Genomic DNA, 14,605 nt, shown 5'->3' with positions numbered 1-14,605 from the left:
TGCCTTTCCTGAGTAGGTTTATACTGGGCCACGATGGGCCAAGCCATGCTTATTTTACCCATTTGTATTCGTCGACAGTTAATAAAGATCACTGATCAGACAATTAATTTTGCATAAATCATGCAATGCTCCGTACCAAAGCACGCCCCGCCGCATCATATTAGGCGGGTGCAGTTTTACATACGACGGCTGATGCCGTGACCGTGATGCGTCTCAACAATGATCAACAAGTTCATGTCTAGTGTGTACAGTACACTATCAAGGCAACACAAGCTGTTCGGTCCAGCCAAAGAAAGAAATTTAAGAAAGATCCATGATCCGTCGGTTTCTCGCCGTCGAGTTCGTCGACGTCGGCCGTCCGGGCGGGCGGGCATGCATTACGCAGCAACTTCTTTACGCCGCGAGCTTTGTCCATGGCGCGGCGACCAGCTGGCCGCACACGTCGTGGCTGCACACCGGGCACGTGTTCCCCTTGTAGAACCACGCGAGCACGCAGTTCGCGTGGAAGGCGTGCTCGCATGGCAGGTTCACGGGATCGGAGGACGCGCCAGCGCCACCGCCCATGCCGAACTTCTCCCGGCAGATGCCGCACGCCTCGTCGGAGCCGGGCGCCGTCGTGGACGCGGGGCGGGTCTCCTCCGTCGTCCATGGCTTGTCGGGCTGCCGGTCGCGGACGGGCTTGCCGTTGCCGCGGAGGCGACGGGAGGCGTACTTGACGGTGGCATTGCAGCGGATGTGCACGGACGAGCAGGCGGTCGTCGTCGACGTCGACTCGCTCGTGGCCTTGTGCTCCGGCACCATCTTGCAACTGAAGTCGGTGATGCTGATGCGCGTCTCCACCGCTGCCATTGCTGCCGGCCGCTTCTGTGCTAGCTCTCTTCTTGCTTCTTGGGGCGATGGAGATGGAGATGGAAGGGAGCAGCTAGGGTTCGGCAAGAGGGATCGAGAGCGGAAGGAAGGAGAAGTGAAGGAGGCGATCGTGATGGAGTCCAGTCTCGGTGTCTATTTATGGTCCTATGGACGGATGTTCTTCTCCGAATCGGAGTTGATGGTCCATGCGCGGACCCCACTCCTCTCGATGCAGTGTTAAAAAGGAGAATACGCGTTCAGTTGCTTATGCAACAACCACTATATAGTCCAGTAAAGGTTGTTTACTTTCGAAATAATCGAGCTGAATAACAGTCTGCCCTGAAGGCCAAGCACCAACCAGGCACTGACAGATTTCAATCAGAGAAGCACTTCATACAGTCTCTCTACTTTGCTCATACAGGCTTCAATCGGACAAGCAGTACTTCATACAGTCATACTACTACATATTCCGCTGCATCTGCATACCAAGCAGATGAATAAAGTACCTCGGTTCATGGCTGTACATAGCATACCTAAAACAGGTGAAAACAGATCTACTTGTACAGGTGGACCATAGGTGGCCACCAATGCAGATACTCAATAGTACCAACTTATTTTGTGTCCAACAAGGAATGAAACAGCCATGGTCTAACCCCACTACATAGCTACTACAGATCTCGAATGAGCTAATGCTTAAGTAGCATGATGTCCAGATCAGGTGGAACGCAAACAGCAGCGCTACACGCAATGGCATCGAACAGGTGGGCTTAGCGCTTCCTCCTGTTCGCTCGCCACTGTCTCAGGACGAACTGGACCGTTTCCTTCAGAGTGGCCTTCCGTTTATCCTTGAAGTTCCACAGCTCTCCTACTGGGAATCTGCCGCTAGGGTTGTACTCATTAATTTCACACAGCGCGTCCCTCACCAATCTGTATATGTCTTCGCCATGCTCTTCTTTTAATTCTTGAAGTTTGGCATCATCCTCGATAATTTCCTACAACACATAGATGTCAAATAAGATAGCGCAGGTAATGAGACTTAATATATAGTGTCACATCTTGGCAGGCTGTTGTTGCGAGTAGAATGGTATGTTGGTTTTTTGTACAGGAGTTACTCACGTTTTTAGCAATAGGCAAGATGAGGAAGTCGTGTATGTGTGTGTGTGTGTGTGTGTGTGTGTGTGTGTGTGTGTGTGTGTGTCTCTCTCTCTCTCTCTCTATATATATATATATATATATATATATATATATATATATATATTTCAATATCAAAACACCACTATAAAACACAAAATCATTAATATGCCACTCTAAAATAACAAAATCTATATATGTGTGAGAGAGATCTGATTGTTTAGTTAAAAACAAAGTACCATACTAGCGATTCTTAAAAATTATAAACTATGGAACCGCGGAAATGTGCACAAGCAGTATTTTCACAAATAAAGATTCATACCTTCTCCTGCCCATCAACCAAGACAAACCTAAAAGGGTGCCAATCAGGATTTTTAATTTCAGCTTGCCACTTTGAACAAAGAATGGCAGCAGTAATCTCTGCATCCTCTTCCGATGACATCTTTCTGCATGCTTTTGAAAATGCTTCCAGATCAAGCTCGCCCATTCTCTTTATTCCTATATGTGATTGACCATCTAAGAGATCAAGTAAGCCCTGTGGAACATGCAATAGGTGAATGATTAAATGACCATCAAATCTGAAATAGCACCAAACACATCGATCTCATCATTGAAACAGCCTAAAACAGAAAACACTATCCAGTTTGTTCAACTTAAAAGGTAACATACATTTTCAAGCTCCTTCCTGGCATCTTGCATTTCAGTATTGCTTTTTCTTTCTTTAATAACCAAAGTTTGGTTAAGTGACTCCATAGCATCTAGTTCATCCATCTTTTCTTGCAGCTCCTCACTCAATTCATCAATTTTATTTTTCAATGCTGAATCTTCATCCCCTGGCATATGCTTCATCACTTCCAATTTGCCCTTTAACTGCTGTATATCTAATTCAAGCTTTTGTTTTGCATCCACCTGCTGTTCTAACTTCAAAATTTTCTTTACAGCAGCTTCTTTCTCTCTCTGCAATTTCCATACAATAAGACTTCCATATGAAGGATATTGTATGGGAACTAAAGTATCATACAATACAATGGACAAAGGAGATTGCTACACACCTTATGTTCTCTTACAAGCTTCAGCACATTTTCATCAGCTCTCTCTTGTTCCAACGTTGCCAACTTAAGATGGCTTGATTTGATAGCATTCTGAGTTCAAGCGATAAAAACTTTGCATAAGTTGCATGATAATTATGAAAAACAAGGCCTAACCATCTGCAGCACAGTACATGAAATGCAAAAACCAAAGCATATACTGAAAGATCACTAGTAGTAGGCAGATGGCAACAGAAAATAAATAATATACACAATTTGCCACCAAAATAGGGCAACCACAAATGAATTATCCCCCTTCTTAAGAGAGAAAAAGCAAATGCAACAACACACACCTTCTGCTTCTCTTGATCAATGATCCTTCGGTCATAATCACTTTTTGCAGCAATCTCATCAAGCTCCTTGGATCTCGTATTAAGTTCACTCATCTTGGACTCCAGTTCAGAACGCAGCTTTTGATTCTCATCGATTATCTTCTGAGAATGTCTCTGAGCTAGCTGCTGCATCTTGCGAATTTCTGATAGCAGTTAAGTTTAATCGATCAATTAATAAATGAAAATTCAGTTAAGGGTGATAAACTCTCTCCCCCTCTCTAAAAAAGAGGGTGATCGAAATACATGCATCCTGACAAATAGACCTTAATGAAAACACAAACCTTCATTATATTTCTGGAGAAGCTGTTCCCTTTGCCCCATCATCTTCTCAAGTGATGTAGTTCTTTCATTGTATGTAACTTCAAGTTCTTGCAAATGCCTGTTCTTTACCTCAATTTGGTTTGCTAAATTAGCTACAAGTTTGTCAGTTTTACGTGCTCCTTCATTCTCAAGATCATTGATAGTCTTCAGGTCACCATTTTTTCTTAAATGGTCGCCTATTAGCCCTGGAGAAGTGTGATCTTCAGCTCTTGCAACCCATCCAAAGAGGTTTGACCCTTGATTCTGTTTCTCCTTCCAGTCCCTCTTACCATATCCTTCTTTCCCAAAGTAATCTTCAAAGGCAAGCGCATTTCTGAAGCCATGCCAATCTTTTCCAAACTCAACAATAGCATTCCCTGAATGACCTCTAAAATTCCATAATGGAATGATCTTAAGTGGGCAAAAGCGTGATAGTTGCTCCTTCAAATGATTTCCACTTCGTCCAATTTGGCGCCCATCCTTCCATTCGGTAGGCACATTAACTAGAACACCCATCCAGGGCCACACGAACTTCTCATCTCTGTTTGGAAGCGGTTGTGGCTCCACAACAGCTGTCTGTGACTGTTGTCCTGACGACTTAGTGAGGCCATTCTTCAAGTGCTTGGCAAGGGCACGATGGGTTGCCTTATCTTTAGCCTGCCGATTAGACGCAGCGCCTACTCCCGAGGCATGCTGAATAAGATTGTTTATGTTGAAATCTTTCTTCTTCTTGCCACTGCAAAATGGGCAGCTGTAACTCTGCCCATCCTTTACTTTGAATTCCCCTGCCACCAGTCGTGCATAAAACTTGTCTGCATACTCGTCGATCTCAGAATCACTGATTTCCGAATCTTCATCCGAACTATGACTCATCTTCAGAGAGGAAAGGAAATCCTGACAACCTGGACAGGAAACAAGGACTGAGAGCAGGATAATCAACTGTACAATATAAACTCGGTCAACATTATCGAATGCACGATGAGCATAGGGGCGGATCAAACGTGGGGCGTGGGGGGTTTAGCTGAACCCCCCAAATTTTGTTCAAAACAAACTGCTATTGCTATCACTACCGCACCACGAATCAAACAAATCAGAACGAAACTGGTATGGGTTAACAGGAGAGAGAAAGGAATCAATCCAGGTCGGGCTGGATCTCCCCAATCTACCCACGCCCCCGCTCATGCATGGCGCCGAGGATTCATCAGTGCTACGAGAGGAGAGAGAGCGCATACCTTAGGCCCGGCGGCGCGCGCGCGAGCGAGCGGCGGGATCGGGGAGGGGAGAGGAGGCCGTGTGCACGCCGTGCCTTCGGGGCCCTGGCCTTCGACCGCCGCCGCGCGCGCGCGCGTGGAGCGGCGGCGGAGGGGGAGAAGGCCGGCGGCCGTGCCCAGGCTCCGCCGGCGAGGAGCGAGGCCGAGGGTGAGGAGGCCCCGTGAGAGCTAGCTACTGAGGGGAATTACTACTACCGATTTACCGAACCGAATGAATGAGGGAGGGAGCGGACTGGACGAGGAAATCTCGGGCGCGGATCCGCTGCCATAGCTATTGCTACCGCAGACGAGCAATTTCGTGCATTAGCTGAAATCTACACCGTTTATTTAAGAGTGAACGGCTGTGCTGCGCTCGTGAGACGAGGGCCCATCTCCTTTCCCTCTCTCCTCGTCCACTTCGCATGCTACAGGTCGAGTGACACAGCCACCACCACGAGCATGCTGCAGCTGAACATGTAGGGTTATGTTCGGCACGGAAGGTCCCACGTCCTCCATTTCACAATGTAACACTTTATAGCATTGTTCATATTTTTTTAAGATGTTAATGAATCTAAACATATGTATTTATTTAGATTCATTAATATCTATATGTACGTGGACAATGCTAGAAAATATTACATTGTGAAACAGAGGGAGTACCTCTGTTCTCTTATTTTCTTTCACTAGTATGTACTCCCTCCATTCCCAAAAAAAAAAAAACACCTAGGACGAATCTGAACAATGTCCCTCTTAATACAATAAATCTAGACAGACAATCCATTGTCCAGATTCGTAATACTAGGAGGGGTCACATTCCCTACTAGATTAGCTTTTTTTTACAGAGGGAGTACTTTTTTTAAAAAAAATCTAGCTACCTTCAAAAAATTATATTAATCAATTTTTCAAGTTTATTTTAGCTAATTCTGCTAAATGATATGTCTACTTTAAAAATCATATTAATCAATTTTTCAAGTTTATTTTAGTAAACTCTTAATTAATCATGCGCTAATTGATCATTCCGTTTTGTGTGCAAAAATGTGAAGTTCCCAACCTCTACCTTCAAATGCAGCCTTCATTAAATATGATTTTCTAAAACATAATTTCAAAGATGATTTTGTATTTTTCTTATCAAAGTTTATTTGTCAGTATTGAATTCCACATCGTTAGGTACACGTAAATAAAAGTTTTAACTATAAATTACATTGTTGCTTATAATCAGCATTATACCAACCGATGGCAGCGATTGGCTCTGATCTTACCTGCCGAGCAAGAGCAAACCAATTGCACACGCTCTTCATTTCCTTACAGCTGTTTACTTCCCCCATAAGCTCTTCTGTCTCATATGTTGCAAGGAGGTGAGAATTAAAAAACCGAAGACACATCAAACAAGCGAAGCAAATTACAGTACAAGTCTGCTGAGAGAGAGGTGCAAACTTCAGAATACCAATAATAGAGTTCCCATTCCAAAACAAACCAAGTACATAAACCTGAAATTACACAAAAGGTTGCGCGACTTCCTCAGGCAGCTTATTGCATATAGGCATATAGCTAAACCAAAAACACCACTTCGCCATGGAGGCTACGCTATCCGTCTTGAATCCAACTCATGCATCAAAATCCCACACCAATGGATGCCAGTTTTGAGATGACTGGAGGTGCGATTCCAAGGCCTATCTATGCTTTTATATGACGGTCCCGTCCTTGATGGTTGCATTCTTCAGGATCACCACAATTCCAGACCTTATGTAGTATCCCTCTTCAGGGTGATCAGACTCTTGGACCCCCTATCATACGCAGTGAACTCGTGTGGTTACCAAGTGTTTATAAAAGATGAGTTCATCGACTTTGGAGTAGTTAAATACATATACTTGCTCACCTGAGTGTTTGCAATGATCACGTTCCTGCCAATTCTAGCATTCATGTCGATGATACAGTTCCTAAAATTCATGAAACGAAGGTCTCATACATTTGGAAACACGATATTGCTAGGTAAGGACAGTAGTATGTAAGCATTAGTCCAGATGTGGCTCACCTTATCTTTGTGTTCTCGCCTATACCAATTGGGACCTTGCCTTCAAACAATAGCTTTGAAGTTTCTTCTTCAGTTTCATATTGATCTGCACCCATCATCATGGTATCCTGTGAATTTTAGAATTGCAAAACTACATGAGAATAATTGGTAGTTTCCAAACAGTACCTATGAATCAATCTAATCTTAATAAGACATCAAATTTTGATGCATTGAATGTCCAAACTATGAGCTTTATGTCTTGATAAAGTACCTTGAGTTCACACCCGATGCTAACGCGTGAAGAGATTCCAATGACAGAATGCTCAATGGTGCATTCACTAAAGGAACAGCCATCGGAGATTATTGCATCTTTGATCTGCACAAAAAAAAGATCCAAAATTTAAATTGCATTTGCTGTGATCTGAAGCAACAACTGTGGTTTACATGACTCATACCTTGCACTTCTCCAATCTTGCTGGAGGTAAGTATCGAGGTGAGGTGAAGAAAGGAGTTTTTGGATCATAAAATTCGAACTTTGGAGGCTGGAACGGAGAAACATGTTCAGACAACTTTTGTATACAAATTGGTGTTAGCAGTAAGTTAACTGAAGAATAATGGGTAAATCATTAGACTCTGTAAGACATCTTTGGGTATTACTGTACAAGGTGTCTCGCAATATGTTAAAGAGTGCATCAGTTGTACAGAATACATATGTGGCAATACCTGCTCGGTGAGGGCCAAGTTTGCGTCAAAAAATGATTTAATTGTTCCAATATCCTCCCAATATTCTGTGAAGACACATGCCTAAAACAATATAGTGCTAGTTCAAGTTATATAGAGTAGGCAAAATGTAAAAAGCTCATTGATCTGTATATTGCTCTGGGTGTTGTCATGCTAGTTACTCCCAGCGCTCCAGCAACCACAAAACACTAAGGATATTCAGACTGTAAATTTATCATACTCTATAAGTATATCACAATGGAAACTACTGGTCAAACTTGTGTTTTCAGACTGTGTTGATGTCCACTGTGGGTGGAGGTAGCATTAACTAAACCATTGAATATGCAAAAGCAATAGGTGGAGATTATGTAGGAAACCCGGATTACAGTTGTTCGGAACTTACCTTCACATTATGCTCTAAAACAGCTCTCGGGAGAATTTCTGATCCAAAGTCTTGCAGGTGTGCATATTTTGACCTAAGAATACAAATTATCAGAAGACATAGGAAGTGGACCGAACTATTACAAATGGGTGACACTTACTTCAGAATGTCTAAAAGAACATCCTTTTTCAAGACATAAATTCCCATTGATGCAATGTAGGGATACTTTTGTTTGTCATCTATTGCATAGCTGAGGAAGCTGGTATCAACTTTCTGCAGTGATCAGTTGATTTAGTGCAGCATTATGCAGAAATAGATATTTATTTCTGACAGACCAACCGTGCAGATGAACTAAAGAAAAGATTTCTCAAGAGAACAGTAAAGATGACAATTACTAACCATCGATTCCAAATCAGCACCCTCTGGTTTCTCAAGAAATTGGATCACACGGCCTGAATCATCAAACTTCACCAGTCCATAGTCAGAAGCTCGGCTTCCCAATAAAAAACAAGAAAATTAGAACACATGCATCTTATGTTGGATAAGGCATGCTCATAGAATCAGGATGCACAAGAACTAATTTACCTCCCGTCGATGGGAGCACATGATATGGTAATGTCAGCATTGTCATCGACATGTTTCTGCAAGTATTACATGTCAAAGTATTGCTCAATCGAAAATCAAGAATACATGAAGTAAAAAGAATGACAACATAATGCACCTGCACAAGCTCCATGTAATTCATCCTGTAAAGCTGATCTCCACACAAGATTACAACGTGCTCAATGTTGTTTTGATTGTAATGATCCTGGACAGGAATGCAATAGAAGGGTATTTTATGATCCATGATAAAAGTTACATTCTGCAAGAATTATTACCCATTAATATCAGGGAAGAAACAAATTAATTACCTCAAGTATCCACATAAATTTTCTGATAGCATCTGCTGTACCCTGGAACCATCCAGCCGGTTCGTCAGGCATTTGTGTAGCAGCCAATACCTATATATTGCCAACGTTAGTTCAATTAATGTTGCTACCTGCTACTGCTAGTAACTGGTTTCCACTAAGGCATATCAAGAATATGGAGGTAAATTACCTGCACAGACCCATCAGTAAAGTTGATCCCCCCACCAAGGTATGTATGATGGATATGGCGATTAAGAGAAGCAGAATTGAACTGAGTCATCACAAATATTTTATTTATTCCGCTATTGAAGCAATTGCTCATAGGGATGTCAATAAGCCTGTAACATCCTCCAACAGGAACCTAAGTAATAGAAAAATAAAAATAGAATTTAGATTATTCATTCACAGTTGACAACGAAATTTCGAATCATCTATCTCCTAGTCATTGATAGCCTGATTGGATGAGTGAAAGTTAGATGGCTTAAGGTTATGAGAGAATTAAATTTGATGCTTTTAGGCATCATGGTAAAATACAACATACTACTAGCATATGTTTTCTCGGATGAAGTTCTAAAAGTAGATAACTTGTTGATTAGCATCCTTGTATCTAATACTTAGTTGTGTTGATGTGATACTCTGATATTGATTAGTGTGTCTCATTAGTCTAGGCCCCTAGAAAGAGTAGTTCCAAATGGATAGTAATGTAGTAACCGTATGACATAGTAAGCAAGTCGAAATAACCAAATGATACCAGATGTTGTTGTAACTTGATTTGCAGTCACTCAATCAAGTTAAGCGACAGACATTAAGAACAGCAAGTTAAAATTAGCACTTGTTTAAAGTTTAAACTGACAAGAGATTCCAAACTTTTTCTTAAGTTCTAAGTATGTTATCCACAATTAAAAATCTATTATCTGCACAGTACAGTAGTCAACATTAGATATAAATAGTGCTTCACTTTCTTACAGCGGGGGTAGCCCTTGTGCTTGTCAGAGGAAAGAGTTGAACTCCAGTGCCTCCACCCAAAATGACAGCAGAAACGTGGCTTGCATCAGCATAATTCTTTCGGGAGGATTGTGTCCGAAGATGCTGTAAATTTTAAGCTCAGTTAGATTACTTGAAGTGGATGGTATATACGCACTTCCTGTGCATTTATACACATATGGAACAACAATTCATGAATACGCCTACAAACTAAGAGGGAAAGTCAACTGAAGGACAAAATAATTAATTGTATATTGCATGGAACTACACCACATCAATTATCCGATCTTCTGGCTGGTTAACCATCTTATAAAATTTGTCCCATAAGTTCTTACTGTATTATTAGTAAATCAAGATGTCCATAGGTCGAATGCAGTGATGAAAGCTACAATTCTCTATAATCTTGAATAAGTGCATTGTGCCTGTGGAACACAATTGTGAAATAACAAATTCAATAAAAAGAAAACGACAAATTTACAAGAGAGTTAAATTCTTACGGGAGTGTCTCTATCAGCATCTGATGTGAACACACATCGTGCAGTTCCAGTAACTCCATCACCAAAGCACCTCTTCCTCAGTGCTTTCTCCTGAGTCATGCCCCCAATATTCAATCTTTCCATCAACCTCTCAGTCCCAGCACCCTCACCAGCCCTTCTCATTGGTTGTGCACAAGCATTCGTATCCAATGGCATCATGAATTGCATGGGTACTCAAAGTCCCAGACAAACCTGCAACTAAAAAAATGACTAGGTAATTATTTTCATCAAGAATATGCAGAAAAAGTGTGCCATAACGTCATTTCATAAAGAGATAGAACAAAATACGAAATTCCAGAAATTCAAAAGCATCCATCCTGAACAACAAGAAGAAAATAACACAGCACTAAATGAAATTAACAGACAAGAAGTTATCCAGCTGCCAGGGTAAAATTAAAAGCTGGTGGACAGGTAGATCCAGCCCTTCTAAATATACAGATAGAGCTGAACTACTGCTCCTGCTTGAGCCCATTGTTAACCTTTAGATTAGAGATCTGATGTTTCCTGTGCTTGAGTTATTAAATACTTGTACAAAAGGAAACCATTTGTGGTGGGCTCAACATTCAGTCTATATAAAATTATTACTAAATTCTACCAGTTTCCTATGGCACTCAAGATAGCGTCAAAACCCAAAACAAGTCAAATGACTAATTATGGGCATTGAAGTTCCAACATCAAGCAACAAAGGCACAAAATTAATTAAAACAGGGATATAGTAATCAAGGAAAAAACAGAATACAATTACTCTTTTTTTTCCTGCAGTACAACATGGTGCCTTAGGACCAAACTAAGATATACTACTTCCCAAAAATTGGACTGTGAAAGACTAAGCAAAATAAGGGGAAAAAAAAGAAAGGCCACGAAAAAGAACCTGAACAAGCAAAAATTACAAACCATTCCCGCAATTAGAATAAAACTTTCAGGGTTGGTGCACCTAGGCATACGTCTTCTCTATCCTTTATATAGGATAAAGAAAAGGAAATTTGAAAGAATTCTCAAGATGATGGGACCCAACTAAAAAAACAGCATACCCATCTCAATGCATAAAAAGACCGGAAAATTAACTAAATTTCCACACATGACATAGATAAAACAGCATTTCATTCGTTTATCTAGCCCACAATTCTCACAGGAAATGATTATTCGCATTCACTTGGAGAGTACACAGTTGATAGTTGTTCACCGCATTTGCATCAACACTTCAAAGATATGAAACGAATGAAGAAAAAGAATATAACTAGAAACCATATGCTCAGAAATAGAACATAACAACGGCTTAAAGATCAAAGAGGTGCTTGCCTGCCCAAGTGTTCTTGTGGATCTAATGCCTGTACTTGTGCAATTGTGGTGATGCTGGGGGTCCTTATAAAGAGTCAGGAGGTAGAGATGAATTGTGTGAAGCCATCAACAACTGTGTGAAAGGCTGGAAACCTCTGGTGTTATGTTCATGCAGAGGAAGGAAGCAGGGTTCACGTTTCTCTGAAGTCCCCAGTCCCCACAGAGCCTTACTGTAACGTTCCCTTTCTTAGTTTTTCCCTTTCAGTCCTTGCCATTTGGCATAAATACAAGAAAGTACATTTCTCTTAAAAATCGTTTTTTCTCATTTCATGAAAATGCATGGAGTACTTGAGTATAAGCTCCCCTGGGGTAGGACATGTTAACCTACAAAGATGATAATCCACTAACTGTGATCTTGATGCCTATATTTGCATATTTGCCTTCCTTTAATAAAGATGGCAAAAGTTTCTGTCGTTTCCAATTTTACGTATAAAACAGGCAAGAGAAAGACCATAGGCGCATGATGAAGGTGATGTTAGGTGGAGATGCCGTAACGCAAACAAATCATCTGATACATACGAAAAATTTTACATAAGAGGTTGTTTCCAAGCCTGGAAACTTTGTCGTGCAGCCTTCCCCTCTATAGACAACTGTAGAAATGCTAACTCATGGATGCCTTTTTTTCGAAATGTTGTTTTGTTTCAGACTTCTTTTTGCTGGAGGGAACTACAAGACAAGCTAATTTCATGCAAACAGCAGGGATAAAGGTGCTCCAGCTGGGGAATTTGTCATTATGTAACATCTGTCACGATACGCATGAAACCGTTAAGGGGAAAAAAAGAAAACCGAGCTGGAACTAACGGTGGTAAGCTGGTTTCAGAGCTCACGCAAGGTCCATTCACAAAGCTCAATAAAGCTTTCAGATAAATACCAAAATGACTTTCCAATTTCCATATGTTGCCACTTCTATCTTGCTCTCCAGTCTCAGTTCATTTGAGTTCTATTTTACAGTAAAATTGATTCGCATTTGTGAAATATGAGCTCAATCTTATCCGATTTCTTATGATGCTAAAAAAAATAGAGATGAACCATGCTTCAGAGAACCAATGATGGGACCGAGAAAACTCGAGTAAAGTCTTGATATAATATGAAAAATATTTATTAGTACAAAAGTATATTATTAAATTTGTTTAATGTATTTTACTGTGCAATATAACACTGGTAGTTCCATGTTCAGTAAAAATATATTTAGGAGTTTCACAAGGCAATTCTGAATCTTAACATATTGTAAACATTATTCTCATAAACAGAAGAACTTAGAATGTTGTACCTTTGAACTCATCTCTCCAAGGCAGTCCAGTTTTCTTGCCTATAAAACATGAATTTGCATTGTACACCAATACATGGCTATGGCTATATGTTCAACAAGCAACACACCGTGAAATACTGAAAGAGAGACCGTTCTTATGACTTTTGAAAGTAACTAGTCATTGATCCAAGCATTTGCACAGGTAAATTAACTGCTAGTCAATTCTGTAAGAGGGTCCAGTTCTGAAGGAAAAGACCATTTAAACCAAAAAGATATTGTAACTTCCCATTTTCAAAATAAATATAACTGAAAAATTGAAGAAACTATTTTTTTACAACTTTGAGATAGCACTTCACTTGAAGGAAAAAAGTACAGGTCAAACTATCGTAATCTAAAATATAGAAACTTGTTCTTTTTATTCTGTCAGGATTTGTTTCTCTGCCAAGCCGAAGGGATTGAGCATAATCCCCTTCTCCTTTTGTCCAAACAAACTATTATAAGGTGTCATATTAGTACATTTCTTGCTCCTCCATTAAACCTTGAGTTATACTGTTCAGGTTTTGATCCTTTTCAGCAAACACCATACAACATACAAAAGAAAAAAAAAGGAAATAATTGGTTATCTCTTTGTTCAATCAATGCAATCCTTTTGAACTTTGTTTTATATATATATATATATATATATATATATATATATATACACACACACACACACACACACACACACACACACACACACACACACACACACACACACACACACATAAGGATGAACGCAACGCAAACCTATCCCCTCCATCATATGCAAACTCAAAAGAACCACCACCGCTGTACTAGGGAAATGAATGGGAATGTGTCCAAAACATAGCTTACCATTTTGTTGCAGAAGGGACATTAATGATGAGAATGATATGAGTAATTGAGTACTTAGGGAAACAGGGAGTTAGTGGCACCGAGCGTGTCGCCGAGACGGTGAAGCGGAGGACGAGATGGTGGTACAGGGCATCCCGTGCAGGATTGGCCTCCGGATGTATAAGCCAATCCGGGAGCATCGCCACCGGGGACCGGAACCCGGCAGCGGTGCCGCGGGGGAGGAAATCGGGGCGACCGAGGAAGCGACGACGGGTCCATCACCATCAGGCTCCGCATCGCGTCGATGGCTTCTCGCGGACCGCTGGGGACTGGACGCAGGAGCGCTAGGGTTTTCACGGTGGGGAGGGCTCCCGCCGGCGCCGGCGCCGGAGCCACCGCACCGGCGATGTCCGTCTCTGCTGTCCCGGCGGAGCATTTCCGGCCTTCCGGGGGAAGCGTGGGTGAAGCCGTCAGGAATTGGGCCTGTCAGGTGCGATCGGTTCTGGGCTTTTACCACGCTCTCGGCTTGCCATCGTTTGGAAAAAAGTACACCGAAGGTCCCTCCTTGTCATCAAGTTACAAAATCGTCCATGAACCACGAAACCAGATACAACACATTCCCCAACTTATAAAACCAGTGCAAACTAGGTCTCTCGGTTTGACTTCGGGTTTATC

The 14,605-nt window shown here is 41.4% G+C and overlaps 3 protein-coding genes across 9 annotated transcripts; all 3 read right to left on the bottom strand.

Moving 5' to 3' along the window:
* Window positions 1–179: 179 nt before the first annotated feature.
* On the bottom strand, window positions 180–1,116 carry LOC127785001 (uncharacterized). The gene has a single exon (XM_052312434.1). The coding sequence runs from the start codon at window positions 847–849 to the stop codon at window positions 394–396; it is 456 nt and encodes a 151-aa protein (XP_052168394.1). The 5' UTR covers window positions 850–1,116; the 3' UTR covers window positions 180–393.
* Window positions 1,117–1,272: 156 nt separating this feature from the next.
* On the bottom strand, window positions 1,273–5,153 carry LOC127784991 (protein INVOLVED IN DE NOVO 2-like). The gene is made up of 7 exons (XM_052312424.1): window positions 4,933–5,153; window positions 3,682–4,602; window positions 3,362–3,543; window positions 3,033–3,122; window positions 2,650–2,937; window positions 2,303–2,515; window positions 1,273–1,841 (listed from the first exon to the last, which is right to left on the bottom strand). Exons 2-7 carry the CDS (start codon window positions 4,571–4,573, stop codon window positions 1,617–1,619), a joined length of 1,890 nt encoding a protein of 629 aa, XP_052168384.1. The 5' UTR covers window positions 4,574–4,602; window positions 4,933–5,153; the 3' UTR covers window positions 1,273–1,616.
* A 1,213-nt stretch (window positions 5,154–6,366) lies between these two features.
* On the bottom strand, window positions 6,367–14,426 carry LOC127780467 (glucose-1-phosphate adenylyltransferase large subunit 2, cytosolic). Of its 7 annotated transcripts, none has more exons than XM_052307398.1 (17): window positions 13,100–14,426; window positions 11,791–12,153; window positions 10,453–10,683; window positions 9,938–10,060; window positions 9,162–9,332; window positions 8,975–9,064; window positions 8,785–8,871; window positions 8,649–8,704; window positions 8,463–8,556; window positions 8,224–8,336; window positions 8,085–8,157; window positions 7,685–7,765; window positions 7,417–7,503; window positions 7,233–7,337; window positions 6,983–7,089; window positions 6,827–6,887; window positions 6,367–6,734 (listed from the first exon to the last, which is right to left on the bottom strand). In XM_052307398.1, exons 3-17 carry the CDS (start codon window positions 10,657–10,659, stop codon window positions 6,633–6,635), a joined length of 1,557 nt encoding a protein of 518 aa, XP_052163358.1. In that variant the 5' UTR covers window positions 10,660–10,683; window positions 11,791–12,153; window positions 13,100–14,426; the 3' UTR covers window positions 6,367–6,632. The 7 variants fall into 7 exon arrangements, 6 of the variants coding, with proteins under 6 accessions (XP_052163358.1, XP_052163366.1, XP_052163351.1 ...); XM_052307406.1 differs by having other exon boundaries at window positions 11,791–11,999; XM_052307391.1 differs by having other exon boundaries at window positions 10,453–10,689; window positions 11,791–14,426.
* Between the last annotated feature and the right edge of the window lie 179 nt (window positions 14,427–14,605).

This window comes from Oryza glaberrima, chromosome 1 (assembly GCF_000147395.1).
Source record: "Oryza glaberrima chromosome 1, OglaRS2, whole genome shotgun sequence".
In the NCBI taxonomy this organism is placed as follows: domain Eukaryota; kingdom Viridiplantae; phylum Streptophyta; class Magnoliopsida; order Poales; family Poaceae; genus Oryza; species Oryza glaberrima.
Note: the sequence above shows the minus strand (reverse complement) of the source record. Positions and strands in the feature narration are given on the sequence as shown.

Excerpts from the sequence above, each read along its gene's own strand:
- LOC127784991 (XM_052312424.1), bottom strand. The coding sequence starts at position 4,573 with ATGAGTCATAGTTCGGATGAAGATTCGGAAATCAGTGATTCTGAGATC. Across the intron at positions 2,938-3,032 it reads AGCTTGTAAGAGAACATAAG|AGAGAGAAAGAAGCTGCTGT; the intron begins GTGTGTAGCAAT and ends TGGAAATTGCAG. Across the intron at positions 2,516-2,649 it reads CCAGGAAGGAGCTTGAAAAT|GGCTTACTTGATCTCTTAGA; the intron begins GTATGTTACCTT and ends CATGTTCCACAG.
- LOC127780467 (XM_052307391.1), bottom strand. The coding sequence starts at position 10,659 with ATGCAATTCATGATGCCATTGGATACGAATGCTTGTGCACAACCAATG. Across the intron at positions 10,061-10,452 it reads ATGCTGATAGAGACACTCCC|CATCTTCGGACACAATCCTC; the intron begins GTAAGAATTTAA and ends TAAAATTTACAG. Across the intron at positions 8,337-8,462 it reads GTGCTGATTTGGAATCGATG|AAAGTTGATACCAGCTTCCT; the intron begins GTTAGTAATTGT and ends TGATCACTGCAG.
- LOC127785001 (XM_052312434.1), bottom strand. The coding sequence starts at position 849 with ATGGCAGCGGTGGAGACGCGCATCAGCATCACCGACTTCAGTTGCAAG.